Raw genomic sequence first — 22,136 nt, 5'->3', positions numbered from 1 at the left:
CAATTGAGGTGTGTGCCACAACAGCTGCTATTTCTACTTGAGCTTACTCACATGATTAACAGGGATACAAGTTAGTTTCTTAATAAGAATGTCTAGGGGACAAAGACATGATGTTGGAGATGTTTGGCTCTTCTGGGAAGCTGTTATAAGGTTCAAGTGTCAAGTCCCAATGTTCTGGCTGCCCAGCTGTGCAACCTCAGCAGATTTTCTGCTAGACTATTCTGTGGTATAGCTGAGTTTTTCTCCTGGCTCCCTTTATTCTGGACTGCAAATAATACAAACTGGTCTCTGTGGTTTTGCCAGAAATTCTGTATGGTACTTACTGCTCTCTAATAAACCTCATCCTGCTTAAAAATAAATAAATAAATAATACTGGGTAATTTCTTTAAAAAAAAAAAAAGACAAAAAACAATAAATTTCTAGGGGGAAATTGCCACCATTTTTGAAATTTTTAACTTACTTCTTTCCAATCTTATGTGCTAAATCCACAGTAGGTTTTACAACTATTTCAAAAAGAGATGGAATTTTCTTGAAATCATCAGAGAGATCTGTCTGAAAATCATCTTCAGGATCAGAAAAGGGAAAGTGCTCTGCTGGAGTTGGCAGGAGCCCCACTCCCGGAGGGGGTTTGGGAAGAGGGGTTATGCCATGCTTCCTAAGTTCTTCTAACTCTCTTTCGTCCTCATTTGTGGGCTCCTCTTCAGTGTTCAATACCTGAAAGTGAGTAGCAAAGATTACATTAAAACAAGATTTCTTTTACATTTAAAACGATGACTTTAGTAAACTAGTTCTTTTAATAGAAAAACATATTAAGCTGCAATGGGTCATAGATAGTTAACTCATTTTTGATAAAGAGAATGAGGTTCAAACAGGTAAAGGATATTTCTCAAAATAAATTAACTTTTTAATGGCAGAACAAGAATGAGAATAAAAGACTTAATTCGTAGCCCAAAATTGCTGCTTTCCTAAAACACCGTATTAATGAGACATGGAAAAAGTCTTTGGCTTCTTAGCGGTTTTATAAAACATGATGCAAGTCAAACGAGTCTGTAGAGAGATGTAACAAATAATCAAGATAGAAAACTATTACTCACTTTGTCCAAAAGTTTCTTCGTTTCTTTAGTCAAATCATCATGTGAAAATTTACACTTGTCTCCTTGGTAACATTTTGCTCCACTATGATAGAACTTGCATGGAAATTCATGTAAATAAAAATATTAAGGAATAGACCAAATATAATCAAACTAATATTTTTAAACCAAAAACATAACTGTGCTGAATGAATGGGACTTTATGATTATATATTTTACTGAATTTTCTATAATCATATCAGATAATTTATTCTAAGATTAAATACTTTAGTTATGCATCAAACCATTCAAAAAATTAAAATTTCTTTTACTCTACCAGAACTAGGAAACATTTTTTAAAGACAAATATTTGTAATTGTTATGCACACCTTATTATTTTCCATAATAATAAAATGTTATGCAGAACAAATGAGTTTTGTAGCAAGACCTTACATCCATGAAGAATAAGGAGCTTGATATGTCCTGTTAAAGTCAACCCAACAATGTGAGCTATAGGCTGGTCTGACTTAAAGGTCTCACTCTAGGCAGTAGAGACAAACTTCTAAAGAAGACATTACACCTATAAGTATGGTGGAAAATACACCATTTTTCAGATGCTGTATGTTTAAAAAGAATTTCTGGATCGTTTTAGGAATTTATTACTGCAATCATTACATTGTTAAGGTCAAAAGAGCAAAATTACACGATCATCTTAGCAAGTACGAACAGTGACTAATAAAATTCAAAATCCTCTTTGATTTAAAAAACTCTTAGTAAAATAAGAATATACTTAACTTGATTTTTAAAAAAAATCTATTTTAAAACTATAGCCACAAGTTAAAGCAAAAGGAAATAATCATTAAAATGTGTACTGTCTGCCACAATCATCATTATTTAACATTATTCTAGACATGTAGCCAACACATTTAAAATAGGAGGTATAAATTATTATTTACAGATGGCATGACTGTGAGAAAAAAACATAAGGATATACTGAAAGCTTTCAGAGTTTAAAAGGTGTCTGATTTCTGAAGAAATATGTCAAATCTAGAAAAAATGTTATTTCTTTTTCTTGAGTAAGACAAATTTACTACAATATTTTGATCAAGAAAGGAGGACCGTTTGCTACACACTTACAGAGGGAATGGTCAAACAGCACCAAGTGTAACAGTAGGGCAGAAGCTGAACTGTGCACACAGGGAAATTTGGGATCTGGTAAAGGTGCCATTTTAAATCGCTTGAAGATGAGAGAATGAGTTAATCATTTGGAAAAAAATTAGGTTCTTACTGCACATTATATATTAAAATAGAATCCATATGAAGTAAAGATGTAAATGCTAAATAAAAATACAACCTTCACAATCATAGCTTAATCACATTTTTATAAAAATTAGGTGTAAATGTTATCTCCACTCACAAACTTTAGCATAGAAAAAAATCTGAAAGACTTTATGCCATACTGTTAGCATAATTATTCCTGAAGAGTGACATTACTTTGCGTTATTTTTAAGTTAGCTTTAAAATTATCAAACATATACCAAAATAGAGAGAATAATATAATCAGCTCCCTCATGCTGGCCACATCAGTTTAACAATTTCACCATCTGTCCCTTTTGTGAGATCTATGCCCCCTATACTCTCCTCACAACTCTCCCTCAAAAACACATGAGTATTCAAAAGCATATTCCAAATACATTTAATATGTGAGCACCTCCATGTTTATTTCATATAGACAAGGAATATTTTTCTTAACAATCACAACCTTATCAATATGAAACATTAATGCATCTGTTTTACCTCTTTATCTACTACTACCCTGTCAACATACAAATTTTTCAAACTGTTTCAAAAAGTCTTTTTATAATTGCTTTGTTCAGATCAGGATTGAGATGAGATCCACACACTGGATCTAGTCAACATATATCTCAAGTTCCTTTATTGATCCCCATAAATTCCCACACCTTTTATTTTTTTATCATTTATTTGTTAATTTTAAACTTGTCATAGGTGTTTATTAAAATAAATACTCCCTATTGCATCATATCAAGAGGCATTTGATGTCTAATTGTTTCTTTTTAGTACTAAGATTGATCAGTTGGTACAGGTAGGTATTGTCAGCCCATTTCATCAATTACAGTTTCTCATCAACTTTCTACTTAATGATTTTAACAGCCATCAATAATCACTGCCCAAATCCATTAATTCACCAGAACTTGCAAAATGGTAGGCTGTTACGTCAGAGGGTGAACTCATGTGTAATTCTGCCAACACTTCCCAGCTCTCCTCCACAAGGATGCCCCATTTCACATTCCCAGCAACAAAGTCTCAGCATATCTATTTTTTCACAACTGTGCTAACAAAATGTGCTGTCACATTGTGGGGAAGGGGGGATTTTTACAAATCTGATGGCTACAAATGGTATCTTGGGCATAAAGTGCATTTCTCTTATTATAAACAGGATCGAGCATCTTTTCCTGTGTTTTGGGTCATTTGCATTTCTCTCTGTGAATTATCTATACCTCTTACTCCATTTTTCTTCCCAATATTTAGAAATTCAGATATCAGGCCATTACCTCTTTGTAAGTGACATAAGTTGCAAACAACTTTTCCCATTTTATTATTTATCTTTTACTTTTCTTATGCCATATTTTTGTTATGCAAATTTAAAAATTTTTATGCAGTCAAATTTTCAATCTTTTCCCTTATTCCTTCTGGATTTTAAGTCATACTTCTGTTTGAATAATAAAAAATTACATCCATATACACCTCTCATATTTGTATAGTTTTATCTTTATATTTAGGTCTATGATAATAGGGATATTTTTACTTTCCTTTTTTATATTATTTTTTGAACTAGACAAGACTACTTTAAATTCTATCTGGAAAAATAAATGTGAGACTCTACCAAATATCAAGTATGCTGGTGAGGTGGAAATAATCACAGCAAAGCAGCAAAGGTATGAGAACAAACCAATAATGGAGCCAAGCTGAAACTCTAGAACAAAAACATGGATATAAAACACTTCATCATGATAAAGATGAGTTTCAGATTGGGGGAGAAAGACTCCATTAGTCATTAATTGTAGTGAAAAAGCAGCTAGATATTTTGGAGGTGGGAGAGTTAACACAGACAGATATACTATATATTTTTTTAAAGGACTACTATAAACATACAGTGATATACCAGTTTAGGTGGGGACAGGCGTACAATTTAGATATATAGATTTCTAAAGGAAGAAGCAGGGAAGAATATACAGTGATAACTGGTGGTAAGATTTGATGAGACTTTGATTTTATAGTATACAACAATGATAATTTATTACTTATGAACCTAAGTAAAAATAATTAAGTCATAAAATAAATATTTTGCCACCTACTCCTTCAGGAACCACATGCTATTGAAATAGTTATGAGTACATTAAATACACAGTATCTTTATTTCACAGATTTTTTTCCAAAGGGAAGTTATTTATTTCATTTCCCTAAAGAATAAAACTTAGTCTGCCTTTTTGAAGTAAAATGGTTGACTAGATTTAGTTTATGTAATGTGTTGTTTTAAATTTAAAACCAAACTAGGCTTTCTAGGTTGTACATATGATTTTTAAACCCCTCAATTATGTTTTCAAACCTCAGTATTTTGGTTAACATATTTTTAGTAAAGGATATTATGCATGTAAATGCAGTTCTCCCCTTTAGTACAATATCCTTGTAAATAAAATTTGCAGATCTCTTTCTTCTTCTCCAACTCTGCATCATGATCAAATTTACATTGATCTCCCTGTTCACAAAAAGAAAAGAGAGGACGAAAAAAGGCACAATTGAATTGGATATTCTCCATGGCATTTCATAACTGAACTACGGTTATATCTTCAGTCTTTAAATAATGAGCTAATAATAATTCAAACAATTCCTTTGAGTTTTTGCCCAAGATGTTGGGTGTGGCTATGTGCAGAGCACACAGTGCCATGGCCCCAGGGGCCTCTGCCCACTCACCATGTCCAGCTGAGCTTCTGTGGGGCCTCTGGTGTGGCCATGTTTACAATGGGTCAGTAACAGTAACTACTTCCTAGGGTTGTTGTACAGATTAAATCATTTAATATTAGCAAACCACTTTGAACAGTAGTTGCCACATAGTCAGCACTGTTTATTTAAAAAATGTAATTTCAACAAATTACATTATTGTTCTAAAATATAATGAAATAAATTCTGATGTATATAGTATTTCCATCGAGATACATTTTGAAGAACTAGTTCTATTACAACTAAATGAGAAATGAAAAACCTAACCCCCATCAAAGGCTTAAATTTTAAAGAGTATTTTGGAAGTAAAATGATTTATGATACTGCTATAAATTTACCTTAATACATCTCCCTTCCAGAAAGTATTTACAGATTTGTTTTCCTTTGTGTTCCACTGTGTGCTGATTAATAAATTCCTGAGTCATTACCTTCCATTTTTTCCCTGGTTTATTATACTGTAAGAAAAAAATTTATTTTAATGCAACATATACAAATAGGTATAAAATGTACAGTCAAATGGATCTGGAAAGCAGTACAAACTATTAAAAGTGGTCACTATGAGACATTGGAGAGATAAGCTTCTTCAATGATTTTCAAGCTGCTTACTGCTACTAGTGGTTGCAAACCCTGTTGCTACTTTAATGAAGACACATAATTACATTAAAAAATAAAATTATAAAAAGCTTGAAAATTAACCATAATATTCAGTTTTGGCAAAGGAACAATAAAACATGCACTCTCACATAGTATTGATAGGTATGCTATAAAAGATTTCAAATATCTATATTGTTTGACATTTAGGATTATTCTAAAGCACAGGTGGCAAACACAAGGCCCATGGGCCAAATTTGACCCTCCATCTTGTTTTATCCAGCCCAGCACCTTGTTTCTACCTGGCAGCAGTACCGAGCTGTCATTTAACTGTTAAGAAGTAGTAACATTCACACAGTCCTAAAATTACATTCAGCCCTTTGAAGGCAACCACAAGGCTGGTGTGGCCCCCAGTGAAAATGAGATTGACACCCTGTTCTAAAGGAATTATCAGGGAGGCCCACAGAGGTTTATTCATAAAAATAACTACTGCAGAACTACTTCTGTAGTGGAAAAAAAAACCTAGAAACATTCTACACATCTAAAATATATCCCAATTTTATAATGAAGATAAAAAACTAAAAGAATATGTCTCCGTATTTAACAGTATATGTCTCCAGATGAATCTCTAAAATATTAGAGATTTTTTTGCATGTGTGGTTATTTTGTATTTTTTTTTAGGGAAAAAACTCAGGGAGGATGTATTACCTTTAATTTATAAATTTAAAAATATTAAGGGAAAAACGTGTATGCTGGAAAATTTCACAGCTCTAGTTGTTTTCCTTGGCTCTCCTCAGTCCCCAACTTGACTTCTGTTGAGTGTAAGAAGACTGAGTCAGGACAGGGGATGGTGTCTGGCCATGCTAAGGACTGCTATTCATGACGTTATGGAACAGCGCTGTTCTTCAAGCCCCCGGCATGCATGTGGTGGTGCGCTGTAGGAGTGCAGTGAGTATTTTTCCTTCTGATTTTATTCCAGTTTTCTCCTTTCCTTCAATTTACTAGAAGACTGAGAACAATGTTGTACAACCTACTGAAAATAAGAAGGTGCCTCATGGCAAACACTTGGCCGCAACATGCGGCTAGACTTAAATCTGATCTTCAGTGCTCATAGCTGAAATATACGTTATAATATAAGAATTCTTTTAAAAAACACAAGAAGGTCCTAGCAGGGTAGCTCAGTTGCTTAGGGTGCCATCCCAATACGCCAAGGTTGTGGGTATGATCCCTGGTAAGGGCACATACAAGAACCAACCAATGAATGCATAAATAAGTGAACACCAAGTCAATGTTTCTCTCTCTCTCTCTCTAAAAAAAAAAAATCAATACAATTTTTTTTAATTTAAAAAGCAAAAAATACCAAGAAAACAGATAATCCTAGAGGTTCTATTTAAAAATATAAGTACACCTAAATTGACCTAGGAAAGCACAATAAAATTACTTATAGTATACTCTAATAGGATCATTTACAATGTCTTAAATCTATGTATATTTGACTTTAAAACATTTTCTATTTACAGGCTCACTTAAAACAAGTAGATATAAATGACCAGCTCACATATGCTGTCTGTACAAAGAATCATGGCTCTAGTAAAATAGACAGCCAAAGAGAAGTTCATCATGCAAAGTCAGTAAGTCAAGTTGAGGAATAGAACTCTCAAACAGTAAAAATATTTGGTGATTATTACCAAATCCCCTGAAAAATGCACCAAGTAGTACCTATGTTTTATTAATAACTTAGTCTTTCTGTCAGTCTATGTTACTTTCTAATGATATGCCTCAGTGTCTCAATAGAGGATTTGGGTTTTTTGTTTTGTTTTTTCAGTTTAGTTCTGCTCAAATGAGTAGAAAGTATCTCATAACTATGAGAAACCTACCTGTAATCCAAGTATTCTAGAAAATCAAAGCAATTTTAACAAATAAAATTTTAGGACAAAATAAAGTACCTATAAGATCTGATCTTTTAAGATTGAGCCTACAGAAGAACCACAAAAGTCCTCTTATTAAGTAATTCCTAGAAGAATCACAGAAGTAATTTGGTTCATCACCCTCCCTGGACAAATATGAAAAATGCAATTAGAGAAGTTAGTGACTTACCAAAAGTCCCATGGCATATTTGCAGAGTCACTTAAGAAAACACAACTCAACAAAAAGGGAGGGAAAGGAAAACTGGAGGGAGAGAGGGAAACCCAAACCACCTACTGGGTCATTTTAATTTATTTACTCTAGAGGATGTATTATATTAGTACAAGGAACAAGAGCATTAAAGATGTTTTAAAAATACACTAGGAAGGGTATATAGAATGATCTACCAGGAAAAGAACATGTATTTACAGAAAATGTATTAGTTACTATAAAGACTAAAAAAATTTAAGAATCTTATGACCAGTAGAATGAATGTCTTTAAAATCCATTGAAAGTTGGCTTGTTCTGTGACAACGCTTGGGTTTTCAAGAAAACTAGTGCAGATGTGCAGGCATCCCTGAATTTATATGGCCTCTGGGGCTCTTACACTCCATGAAAAGGCTAGGATGGAAGTTGATCTACACTGGCCACTCAGCCATGCCCACTTGATCACAGAAGGGCCTGAATGTGAGCACTGTCCCGCTTATTTCTAAGATCACAAGACAATATCTATCATGACAACCCATAAACTGACATAGTCAGTGACATATTTTAAACTTAATAAATAAAAGAAAAATAGTCTAAATCTGATGAATGCAAAAGAAAGAATTTATTCTCACTTTCTATTATAGGATAAAGATTTTTTTACTTGCAGCCCAGATATGTAAATATCTAAAATGTTAGTGAAGGGACCCTTGGAGTTAATTTAATACTACTCTAGGTACTCTCATTTTACTGATTAAACAAACTGAAACTCAGAGACAGATAGCCACTTGCTTGAATAGCCATGCTTTCCTGGAAGTTTTTTTTTTTTTTCCTTTCACGTATAGGGTGTAGGTAATGCATGTAAAAGAAGGCTTACTTAGAAAGTATTCACACTAATTTAGTCTAGGGAAAGCAGCACATTCTAGAGGTCTACTAGTGTAGCAAGATGCACAGGCAGGTTAGAACCACCCAGAAATCCTAGGCTTGTTTCAAAGCTATTCAAAGGAATGTCAAACAGACTTCTCTATGCCTAATCTGCCCAAAGCCTTTATATGTTACCGCTGACTGAGAATCCCTAAGAGAAGTGTGGCATATTCAGGGTTCCCCAAATTTGTCTGGGCCTGAACTTCCTTTTTAGCCCATACCTATCAACACCTCCCTAAGTAGTATATTAAGGAGTACAATTGAAGAAATTTTTACCCATTATCTTTAAGCCCAGAGATAAGAAAGCCAAGCATTAACAAGTACAATATAGTGCTATCCCCTTATCTCAATCACGGTTGTAACTGTATAACCCACCCTTGCTCTGTAAATTCAGTCACACGTCACTGGAACCATGGCAGAATACAGAAAATACAAAGTTGCTACAGTTGAAATGTACATGTTTGAGTTCATTTCATCACATATTTATTCAATATCTAACATACATATGGTTCATCAGTTCATCTTTCCAACTGTTTATATCCCCTTTTATTCTCTTCCAATGTTCAACTCTAGTAAGTTAATTTACCATTATCTCCCTTCTTGGCACTACTACATATTATTACCATTTTATTGCTATTTGCATCTGGGGAAAATGACTCTAGCAAAGGAAGGCCTAACAGAGAACTACCAAACACACATTTTTGCTGTCAAACATATCACTTTTATTTTGAGGTGCTTTCAAATGTTACGATTTTGTTTGGAAATCACCTAAGTTTGCATCTCTATATTAGAATTGTGACTAATTAAAAAATAATTATTTTTTGGAATTTATTTATACTCATTTGATCTGAACTGGGAATTTGTCATTTAGTAGGAAAATAGCATTAAAATCACAATGTTTTCTTTGCAGCCAAATAGGTTAAAAGATGGAGAAGCTACTCTCCTCATTATGTATAAACTCTCAGTACCTCTTGAAAGTCATCCATTCCTGAAAACATATGGGGCCCTTTACTGGCTCTTCCCCCACGGTCTTTGCGCTTCATTTTCTTCAGCATACCTCGTCCACGACCAACATGAAAAGTTTTAACCCTCTGTTCAATACCTAAAAAAGTTAAGATGTACTTCAGATATTATAGAAAAACAGCACACCTGTCAATATATTAGTTTGTAGGAAACAGTTTATTTTTAATAGTCTATAATGTACAGTGCATTTTTCCCCTCTAGATTCAATGAAAAATATTAATTCAATCTTTACATTTTATTTCCTGAGTACTGTGCTTCTTATTCTTTTGCTTGAGAGATGTTAACAACATAAGGAAGACAAGGAACAAGGATGTACATGGCTGGAGAAGTCAAATTCAGTTTCATTTTTTTCAATTTTCTTTAGAATAAATAATACCAAGGCTTCTTGTTTTTTAGAGAATTAAATATTATATTCATCTTTATGGAAAACACTGTAGGTATTAGTGGTTAATTTATAGCAAATTGAGTTTTTATTGATAACTTTGGGTAGATAACACATACATCTCCATGTAAAATTTATACTTGTCTTTTACTTTTGATAAGTTGTTATTTAAAAGTATCTAAAAAGATACCCAAATGGCAATAGTTATGTATTAGGGTAGGAAGTTAAAATACAAAATGATTTTACCCAATCTTATTTTACCAAAGTCATAGTGAACTAATAAATTTTCAAATGATCTTAAACCTACAAAACAGCCAGTGAATATATGAAAAACATGTTTCACCCCATTAAAAAATTAAAATTTAAAAAATAACACACCAATTTTCACCTCAAATTATAGCATGGGTAGGGACTTGGAGAGTTTGGTATTTTCACACACTAGCAACATGTTATAAACTGCTACCTCACCTTTTTGATTTATTAACTTGGTATGTGAATCAAAAATCTTCAAATATGTGGCTATGTCTTTTTAATCAATTCTACATTTCAGAATTTATTCTTAAGAAAAATGTTTGCCAAGATGTTTTCTGAGATATGTATAAATATGCAAGATTAATCACAGAATTTTAAAAAACTGAGAGCAACTTAAATCTCAAATAATTACTGTATTTTGCCATGTATAATGTGCACTTTTTGCCCAAATTTTTGTGGGAAAAATAAGGATGGACATTATACATGGGTAGTACTAATTTCTATCTATATAAATGATTTTAATTCTTTTAGTTATGCTTATGCATTAAAAGCATAACTCTAGAAAGCAATAACAATATCTGTATGCAAAATAATACCCTGGAACACAATAATTGGTTTTGGTGAACTCGTGACCAATTTGCAATGAAAGCAGTTGCGGCCAATGACTCAAAGAAATGAAACAAAGAGAAATGTATTGTTATCCAGAGTAAGACAGACAATGCCAATTGTCACCCACTTGATGAGACAGGTGATGGCGACATTATTACCATAGGGTGAACAGTGCAGCTTTTCTCTTCATGCACTTTAGGTGGGAGAAATTATTGGAAAATCCCTTGGAAAATGTCAAAACAGTTTTCATACACGGTAAGCCTTAGGCTAAAAGGTATTAGTATGCTAAAAAGCATGGCAGCAGGGCTGCCGAGAGACACGCCGGACCTCCTCCCACAGGGAGTGTCATCAGACTGTGAGGCAATAGGAAGAAAAGCTCCTTCAGATGCCAGGACAGAAGAAGACAACAAGAGGGAAGCCTCTGAAGTGGCCGGAGGTGGGGCAGAAGGCAAAGACCAGGATTCGGGAGCAGCATCAAACTGGGATCTCTGTTTTAACCAACATGATACAAGGTAAAAGGATTGCATGAGAAAAAATACTGATGATCTCTCAGGGACACCTACATGGTGCTTTAACTTTGTAGAGGAGGTTTGAGCATGAGGACATGAATGAAACTTTCCCCCAAACTTCCGGCAGCCTATGAGACCCAAGTTTCAGAATTTCATTCTTATGTGACCAACTTCAAAAGACTCACAACTTTGAGCTGCCCCAAATCACCTACATGTCCTGCAAGCCAGCAGAACTGTGGACATCAAAGGAGCAAACACTATGGCTATTCAAATGAGTGGTCAGGAGAAAAAACATTTCACTGTTGTTCTAGCCTGTCGTGCAGATGGGACAAAGTTATCAACTATGATATCTTTAAAAGAAAAACATTTCCGAAAGATTCCAAGTGGAGTTATTGTCCATGTGCATGAAAAAGGATGCATGAATGAAGAAAGTGTGAAAATCTGGTTTAACAAAGCCTGGTCATGAAGGCCTGGAGGATTATTTGAAAAGCCAGCTTTGCTTATTTTTGATCACTTCAAAGCCATGTTACAGAAAGTGCAAAAGCAATCTCAGCAGACTTGAAAACCTAACTTGCAGTGATACCTGGTGGGTTAACCAGCCAACTACAACCTCTTGATGCTCTAGGGCTCTTTCAGGCCCTAATAAAGAGAGTGGACATCGTGAATGCAGTCAGCTGATAATGATTTCGTGCCTACAGGCAGGATCAAGAAAGCATCTGTTGCCTAGGTTTGTGATTGGATCCTAAGATCCTGGAATGGTGTCAAGGAGGAAGTGGTTGTGAACTTGTTTAAAAAATGTGGCATCAGCAATGCTATGGGTGGAACTGAGGACAGTGAAATTTACCAAGATGAGGAAAGTGACTCTTCAGAAGACATCGGAAATGCAGAAATTGAAGTAGACGATACTTCTGATATTGACAGTGATGAAGAGTTCTTGGCCTTCTGTGATGTATAAATATTGTGAATTTGTTACCAGTACATAACATTTCTTGTACCTTGTATCTGGTTCTTGTATTTTGTAATTATTTGTTACATAAAATTTCCTGTACCATATTATGTTAAAAAATAAATGCTAAGATTCCTTTATAATACAAAAAACAAGTATCTAAATTTCAATAAATACATAAATTGAATTAAAAAATTAGAAGAGAGAAAACAAACTTCTGGCCAAGATGGAGGCCTAGGTAGACACACTGTGCCTCCTCGCACAACCAAAAGAAGGACAACAACATTTAAAAACAAAAAACAACCAGAATTTACAGAAAATCAAACTGTATAGAAGTCCGACACCAAGGAGTTAAAGAAGAAACATTTACCCAGACCGGTAGGAAGGGCAGAGAGGGCTCATGGCAAGGCAGTGGCTGGCTGACCCAGCGAGGTGGTGGACTGTGGACCAGGTGGCCCCACATTCGCACGCAGGTAAACCAGGCAAAACTGGGAAGTGGGACAGGTTGCACAACCTAGGGTCTCAGGGCAGGGAAATAAAGCCTCAAACCACTGACTGAAACACCTGTGGGGGTTAAGGTGCCAGGAGAGACTCCCAGCCTCACAGGAGAGTTTGTTGGAGAGACCCACAGGGTCCTACAACCTACACAAACTCACCCACCTGGGAATCAGCACCAGAAGGGCCCAATTTGCTTGTGAGAAGTCGTGGAAGGGACTGAAATTCAGCAGAGAGCCAAGCAAGCGCCATTGTTCCCTCTCAGACCCTGCTCCAACATATAGTGTCACAACCCAGCCACGTGGGTTCCTCCGCCCCTCACTATGTAACAGACGCATCAAGACAAAAAAAAAAAAAAATGGCCCAAATGAAAGAACAGATTGAAGCCCCAGAGCAGATACAACTGTAACAGGGTGAAGCCAAGAGGGGAGCCCCAAATAGGGATTTGGAATGGGGCCCAGAACTCAGGGTGTCCAGGAAATATTAGGATGTCCTCACCTGCCGCCCCCACAGTTGTGGGTTGGGGGAAGGGACAAATGGAGCAGGGCCATTGGAAGCTGTTTTGTATAGCAATAGCTTTGCAGCTAATCTCTGGCATGGTCATTGAACATATCTATAACCTTTAACTGGTTACATAGATAGGTTAAATTGCTGTGGCCATACTCTGAGCCAGGGGAATGGAAGTAACTCCCCCCCCCCCATAAATGTAACTGTGGGGCTGGTCCCCTGAGTTACAGTGCCTGCGTGAGAGCTTGGAGATGACTGGCTCCATGACATGGGACCACACCTGCCCAGACTCACGATGGCAACCCAGTAAAGCTGGAAGGATATGAGAGTGCTGGCAAGTGTAGCCAACTGTGGGAGGAGTCCGAAATGGGGTTGCAGAGGACCACACGGCTCAGGCAGTGCAGAGAGAACCACAAGGCTTTGCCAGAGTGGGGACTCCCACAGCCATTGTGAAGAGAGGACCACTCGGCTGTGGCAACAGAAAGGAGAGCCACGCAGCTGTGGACATATAAGAGAGAACTACTCGGCTTTGCCAGAGTGGGGACCCCTGCAGCTTTAGAAGGGGGAACCACCACCCACCTTTAGCAGAGATCCCGGCAACACAGCTGATGGTGCTGGGAACTGAGGAAGGCCTACCAGCCAAGCACGGATTACTGGGAAGAACTGGGGGCTGCCTGAGCCACAGACTTCTATTTCTGTTCCTGAGATATGGTATCCCAGACTGGGCAAAGAGGGAAGGAAGGACTGTGTGTGTTTGTGGGTGTTTTAAGGGACTTTGGGATTTTGATGAAGGCATTAGGTCACTACTTTAAGTCTGTATAGCATTAAATAAACATTTCCTTTCCTTTTCACGAATCTCTGGCATTGACAAACATCTTTCCTCTGGTGGCAGACATAATGATTACGAACCTGGGGGGGTTCCTTTTGGTAACAGTATATCGTCCCAAGGCCCGCCTTGTTGTTCTGTAACACAACTGAGTAATGAAGAGATAGCCAACCTATCAGATGCACAGTTCAAAGCACAGTTCAAAGCACTGGTAATCAGGATGTTCACAGAATTAGTTGAATTTGGTCACAAATTAGATGAAAAAATGAAGGCTACACTAAGTGAAATTAAGGAAAATGCACAGGGAACCAATGGTGATGGGAAGGAAACTGGGACTCAAATCAATGGAGTGGGTCAGAAGGAAAAAAGAAACATCCAACCAGAAAAGAATGAAGTAACAAGAATGCAAAAAAATGAAGAGAGGCTTAGAAACCTCCAGGACATCTTTAAACATGCCAACATTCAAATTATAGGGGTGCCAGAAGGGGAAGAGGAAGAGCAAGAAATTGAAAATTTATTTGAACAAATAACAAAGGAGAACTTCCCCAATCTGGCAAAGGAATAGACTTTCAGGAATCTAGGGTGTTCACAGAGTCCCAAAGAAGTTGGACCCAAGGAGGAACACACCAAGGTACATTATAATTACATTACTCAAGATTAAAATGAAGGAGAGAATCCTAGAAGCAGTAAGAGATAAGGAGACAGTTACCTACAAAGGCGTTCCCATCAGACTGTCAGCTGATTGCTCAAAAGAGACCTTCCAGGCAAGAAGGGGCTGGAAAGAAGTATTCCAAGTCATGAAAGACAAGAACCTACATCCAAGATTGCTCTATCCAGCAAAGCTTTGATTTAGAATGGAAGGGCAGATAAAGTGCTTCTCAGATAAGGTCAAGTTAAAGGAGTTCATCACCACCAAGCCTTTATTATATGAAATGTTAAAGGGACTTATCTAAGAAAAAGAAGACAAAAACATGTACAGTAAAATGACAGCAACCTCACAATTATTAACAACCACACCTAAAACAAAAAGAAACTAAGCAAACAACTAGAACAGGAACAGAACCACAGAAATGGAGGTCACATGGAGGGTTAGCAACAGGGGAGTAGGAGGAGGAGAGAGGGGGAAAAGGTACAGAGAATAAGTAGTGTAGATGGTAGGGAGAAAATAGGGAGAGCGTAAGAATAGTATAGGAAATGTAGAAGCCAAAGAACTATATGTACATCCTGTGGACATGAACTAAAGGGGGGGAATGTGGGTGGGAGGGGGTGTGCAGGGCAGAGGAGAGTGAAGGGGAGAAATGGGACAACTGTAATAGCATAATCAATAAAATATATTAAAAAATGAGCAAAAAAATATTAAAAGATTTTCTTCCTGAAAGTTTGGGCTAAACACATGGGTGTGTACACAGCAATATGCAGTACTATCAAACAAACCCAATCAATTGTTAGAGAAATTATGATATATCTACTTAACTGAACAGAATGCAGGCATTAAAAGCTACTTGTTAACATAAGAATGACTGAGATACAGTTCAAAGTTAAAAGAGAAAAACAAATTACCACAGTATGAGTAATTTTTTATTTAAAATAACTGCCAGAAAAATTGTGAAAGAATGTATACCAAAAACGTTAAAGTTATTGTCTCTTGATGTAGGGATTCAAATTTTTTTTATCTTTGATCTTTGCTGGGTTATCTTTTCTACACAGACAAGAAGTTTTTTGCATTTGACCATATATTACTTTCATAATCTTGGGGAAATGAATGTCAAAAATAAAATTCAGCACTCAGTTCTTTAAGAGCAAAAATAGGAAGAGCCTGAAGGAAAAATCCCAATGAGAAAGGATGAAGAGGCTTCCACATTCCCGCTATTCCCATGTGGAGTTATCTTCACACCACTGTTTGACTCCAGCAATAGAATTATAACTACAGTAGTAGATGCACAGACAAATTCATTTCTCTTTAATTCAGAAAAGCCTAGCTTTCTATTTTTCGAAGGATTTTCTAGGAAATAAAAAGCCATAGAAATAAGCAAATTTACTTAAAATGGACTCCTTTTTTCAACGATAATTAAACAATGGGTACACAGGATTTTGCTGCCCACTATTAAACCTCAGCCTCATCTTGCTTCAGTTTTCTTGAGCCAGACACACTGACTGGACATTTCTTAAGCTTGATATGACCCTTATGTGACCCACAGTTTCTATGGCAACTTGCCCTGATTTTTCAGGGACCATATGTTCTCAATATAGCAGATAAATAGGTGATGACTAGAGAAATTTATTTATATTAGTTCTTATTTCCAATCTTGAAGGACATCCATAGTCCTAAGTACACTTGCATTGAAAAGGTGACCACCATATCGTAAAGCCTAACAAAAGAATAGCTTCCCAGAACTCTGTCCTTACAGGTCTAAAATAGATAAAATAATACACAGAGCAACAGAGACAATGGGAAAAGGTAGGTTATTTTTTATCAATATACTGTATTATACAGAAGGGAAGGGAAAAACAAGAAAATTGTTTCACACTTTTATATACTTTTAATATGTTAGAATATATTTCTAATTCAAATATGAAGATATATGGATCAAAATATTTGCAGATTTTTGTTCTCAGGGTCTACAAAATAAATAAAAATAAAAATAAAAATAAAAATAAATAAAAATTTAGGAACCACAAGAATAAATTGATCTTGAGAAAGGGCTAAGGAGTTAGCCCTTAAAGGGCTTAAGTTTTCATTCCACAGCTGCCTGTTTTAATAAGGTTCTCATATTCCAAAACAGATGGACAATTTCAAACTTACCTTGCTGAATTCCTTTCATTCTTTGTTTTTTCCCTGGTTCTTTAGAAAACGATGATCCTAACGCAATACTGGAGGGTTCTTTAGCTTGTCTGTATTGTTTCAGCTGACTGGCAAAATCTTCCTCCATTTCCTGACTGTAATTACCGAAGTTGTCATCACTGTAGTTACCGAAGTTGTCATCACTGTAGGTACTGTACTCACCATATTCTTTACTTTTATATTTCTTGTTATGTTGACTCTTCCTTGATGTCATGTAGCTTCCGGATATATATCCATGCTAAATGAAAATGGACAATTACTATTAGGATTTTTCAGTTACATATAGGAATTGATTAACATAGGACATCTTCCCCACCCCCCATAAAATTGGGAGAAAGAAGGAGACAGTTATTAGTTCTGCCTCTTGGTTAGTACTGATCTAGGACACTATTTAAAACTAAGTTAAAAAAGTAAATGCTATTCTAATATGATCAAATTTCATAATGTTCAAAGATCCTTGCTGGTATGTTTTATTCACTTTTTGCTTTCCATGTCCCATGTCTCAACATTTGTACATACAGGATACTTAAAAATCCACACCATCATATGTGAATTCCTTCCCCCCCAAACAGAAGAGGTCTTTCTGAAAGTAAGAAAAGTTTAGTAAAGAAGCTTGGGGGAGGGGTAGAAAATATATATAGTCTCCTAACATTAAAAAGTTCCCATTTACACATTGGAGTATATTATATTTAATAAAAAACTATATGTTTCAAAATTTTATAAAAAGAAAATGTTTTTTTCTGAGGTCTAATATTAAAAATAGATATTCACTAGAAATGAAAGACATGTAGTAAATAAACTGCTCAATAGGAACTGTTTATTATAGTATACCTTATTAACTTTACGACTTATTTCCTAAAGCATATGAAAACAGAAAACATACTTCAGTCCTAGAAGTTTATTTAATGACAGTATTCAAGCCTATATCTATTCACTAAAACACTTTTATTAGTTCTGTCATACCTTCTGTCAATTTTTATGAAAGAAAAAAACTGCATATAATTATAACTTGAGAACCCAGAAAAACCCAGAGGATGATTCATCTTTAGCTTAGTACATTTTAAATGTGATATAAAAATACTGCCATGGCAGAATACCAACAAAAGACTATGTGTTTTTAATAAAATGCAGAGAAACATTAAGTTCTTTTCAGTAGAGAAAATATGTAACTAATGCAGTCAAGAAAATCAATTAGCTCATCAATTTAAAATTTTGAAGACACTGTATTAGATTTTTCACTTATTTTAAACACTATTTTTAAAGTTTATAAACTGTTCTCAGTCTACCACTTCAGAAATTCAGAGGAGGAATCAAAATTAGACAAAAGGCAGTGTCTGTGACATTTCTAAAGAGGTCAATAAAATAAAACAAAAAGTAATTACTTAAGTTAAAGCTTAATTAGTTGAATGGTACCTACATTTCCTTTTATAAAAATGTAGTTACATTGATGCTTCAATGATATATTTCAATGCTTTATGACTAAAAATTACTGTTAATGGGTATAAATTCTTCTCTAGAGATTACAGATGTTTGTCACAAAATGCTTTTTCTTAATATTAATTTAATTTGATTTTTTCATAGCCTTTATAAAAATAATCTTCATATTCCTCATTTTTAAAATAGAATTATCCCTAGCTTTCAGGTTATCTCCTCCTTAGTTTTCCCAACTGCAAATATTCCTAAGGGCCCTTGAATGATATAAACACCCCATGCCAGGGCTCCCCGCACAGTGGAAGACTTCTAATGTGGCTTCCTGAGGGTCGGAGAGCCACCCACACTGACTACAGAGCAGCCCCATTAGTGACCTAGCAGAATGTCCACTTATGCTGCACATGTTCACCATCTGAATGACCAAAACACACGCACAAGCGAGGACCTAGGAAATGTTTTTTTAAAGCCCTCATGAAAAAAGATAAAAGCAATGAAAAAGCCTGTTAAGTTCTACTATAGGATATAGTTTCTCCAACCACTGTATTGACTGATTATTAGGCCATCTATACTGCTAGAAGACCGTTTCTGCCAACCAGGATCCAGCCCCATGCAATCTCTGTGAATGTGAAATGAGGGACCAGGAGGCCCTGGACAAAGATGAGGAAAAGGGAAGCTATATTGAGTCCTCTAATATTAATACTATATTCTATTTTTGGCTTGTAATTTTGTAGAAGTTGTATGAGTAGATACCTATATTTTAAGAAAATGGGATTTTTAAGATGTACTTAGGGTATTTTCTAATCTTAGTGGGTCAACTCTAAAACACATGTGGAGGAAATAGTATGGAACTTTCTCTTCTTCTAATGGCAGAGTAGGTAATTAATTTAGAGCAGTCTTCTTCCTAAAAAATATAGAAAAGATAGACAAAAATTTTTTCTCAAGTCCACTGTAGCTATCAGAGAGCTAATAATTAGTGAGGGATTAATGGAATATTAACTATAGAGCAGATGAAAATCCCTAAGCGACCAGCATTTATAGCTGTTTTTGCTCTGAGAGCATTAGCCCATCATGAAAAATCAGTCATAAGGTCCAACAGCATTTCTGATCTATAGGAACAAAAGGGGAGTCAGAGTCTGGAAAAAAGAGAAGCCTTAGCACCCCCCACCTCCCAAATTTGGAAGAATCTCAAAATGTGACTCAAAGGCTGCAGTCCAACCTTAAGTCATTAGGTGACCCAGAAAACTCAAATCCCGACAGTGGAATAAAGTTTGTATGAGTCAGCAGGAATCTAGAAAAAGCAAGTGAAAATCCTCTGAAAAACATGACTATCATCTTAAGCCTCAAGTTATGTATATAAAATGCACTGTATACAATACAAAAACAAATAAACAAACAAAAACCCAGGCATATAAGACCCCATAAAAAAGAACCACAAAAGCAACAGGTAAAAGAAATACAGAGTCCAGATGGTGGAATTTATGTGACATAAATTTTAAAATATCTGCATTTGCTATTTACAACTAAAAGACATGAGAATTTCAGAAGGTAAATTGAAAATACAAAAATTACTTTGAAGATATAAAAAGGAATCAAATAAATCTCTAGATGTGAAAAATACAAATACTGAAATGAAGAACCTAACAGATAAGTTTAAAGGCAAATCAGATCCCCTAAGGAGAAGAGGGCAGGAGAAGACAGAGATAAAGGATAAAGCAAAGCACATGCAGTAAAAGGTTAATCACAGGAAATCTGGGTGAGAGACACACAGGGGTGCATTCTGGTCACTTTTTTCTAAATTTTTGTGACAAAATAAAAAAATTACTAAAAATGAGAGTGAAATAAACAATTTCCCAATAAATGAAAGCGAAAATTTATTGACAGCAAACCCACACCACAAGAGATGATTTAAACTCAGAAGAGCACTGGAAATGAAATGTGAGTATATACAAATGATCACCCTTTTTTTTAAATTTCTTTAACTGAGTTCTTGAAACAAAATTGCATTGAATTGCATTGAATTGCATTGAATTACATTGACCCTACATGTAGGGATATATAATAGTCAATACATGACAATAACTATACTGTTTAAGAAATATGTGTCATGCCCTGGCTGGCGTAGCTTAGTGGATTAAGCGCAGGCTGCGAACCAAAGCAACGCAGGTTCGATTCCCAGTCAGGGCACATGCCTGGGTTGCAGGCCACAGCCCCCAGCAACCGCACATTGATGTTTCTCTCTCTCTTTCTTTCTCCCTCCCTTCCCTCTCTAAAAATAAATAAATAAAATCTTTAAAAAAATCTTAAAAAAAAAAAAAGAAAATATGTGTCACTTAAAACAAATGCCCTATTGTTTGTATGCACTAACTGTCCTTCACAGTGGCCTTCAAAGAAGGCTATGTACTTATTACAGTACTTCTGCCACTGTCTTCAATATTCTGTATCTCCTCTTTTGGAATTACTTTCAGTGACAGTGTATGAATCAAGAGCTTATATATCTCATTACTTGATATTTTCTGAAATAGCAATGCCCACCCTGAGCATTCTTCATTCACTGGAAGAGTTCACAAATGAATTTTGACTAATTCTAAAAAATAAATCCAAGTGCAAATGGTGAAATTTAGGTATACCACACCATTGTTTGCTGAAATAGCAATAATTTAAAAATTTTGTCATTAGCAGTAAAATAATTCTAATGAATAGTTGTTCAAATGTTTTGAGAAGTGGCAGCATCATTCACTTCAAGACTGTAGGACACGCTGAATGTGTATGTATATATACACAAATATATATTCTTATATGTACCTAGCTATATAAAATTATTAACTAGACTATAATTCTTTCCAAAGTTTAAAAAAGACATTTTATTAAAACTTATTTATCCAACGGTCACTGAGCAACTTCCACTCTAAAGATGGGAGTAGAGAAACAGAGGCAATAGGAAGAACTAGAACACACATAATAATGTGGTTTCTAAGCTTACAAGAGACTGGAAAACCAAATTACATGAAAGAATACATACAGCATTTGCAGACGAGCATATTAACAGATTGGCAGAAACCAGACCTCAGAAAGTCTGGGGTTTTTCAGATAGAAGCACAATGACCTGAACATTCTCCAGTGCTCCTGGGAATCTTTCTAGCACAAGTGATTTTTATACTGAAGACTTTGTTCATATAGTACAACATATTTAAGACAGATATAAAATTTATCATGTTTTAAAATGTTTTGTGTTTAAAACACTTCAAATAATTTTTCAATTTAAAGAGGTAGATGTCACAAAATTTAAATGTTGAAGCCTTAACCTCCAGTACCTCACAATGTATTTAGAGATCAGGACTTTAAAGTGGTATGATTAAGCAACAAAACAAACAAGCAAACAAAATAGAACCAGAGACATTGAAATTAAGAACAAACTGACAGTAACCAGAGGGGAGGCGGGAAGGGGTAATGAGGGGGAAAGGAGGAAGAGTTTTCAGGAACATCTATAGAGGACACATGGATAAAACTGAAAGTGGGGTAGGATCAAGCAATGGTAGGAAGTGGGGACGGCTGGGGTGGGGGAGAAATGGAGACAGCAATACTTGAACAACAGTAAAAAAA

General features: G+C 35.4%; 1 protein-coding gene across 2 annotated transcripts in view; it reads right to left on the bottom strand.

Annotated features, from left to right (window-relative positions):
* Window positions 1–22,136, bottom strand: part of ZC3H6 (zinc finger CCCH-type containing 6) — a 59,231-nt gene that overhangs the window by 6,422 nt on the left and 30,673 nt on the right. The window contains exons 4-9 of one of the 2 annotated variants that reach the window (XM_045827199.1): window positions 17,067–17,343; window positions 9,683–9,816; window positions 5,429–5,545; window positions 4,737–4,848; window positions 1,095–1,204; window positions 461–714 (exon numbers count right to left, since the gene is read on the bottom strand). In XM_045827199.1, the coding sequence (XP_045683155.1) occupies window positions 461–714; window positions 1,095–1,204; window positions 4,737–4,848; window positions 5,429–5,545; window positions 9,683–9,816; window positions 17,067–17,343 (1,004 nt within the window). The remainder of the gene's footprint in view (window positions 1–460; window positions 715–1,094; window positions 1,205–4,736; window positions 4,849–5,428; window positions 5,546–9,682; window positions 9,817–17,066; window positions 17,344–22,136) is intronic. The other variant, XM_045827200.1, reaches the window with a different exon arrangement.

The sequence above is a fragment of the Phyllostomus hastatus genome, unplaced genomic scaffold (assembly GCF_019186645.2).
Source record: "Phyllostomus hastatus isolate PE091 unplaced genomic scaffold, TTU_PhHast_1.1 phas_scaffold_78, whole genome shotgun sequence".
Classification (NCBI taxonomy): Eukaryota; Metazoa; Chordata; class Mammalia; order Chiroptera; family Phyllostomidae; genus Phyllostomus; species Phyllostomus hastatus.
This window is presented reverse-complemented; position numbering and strand designations above follow the sequence as displayed.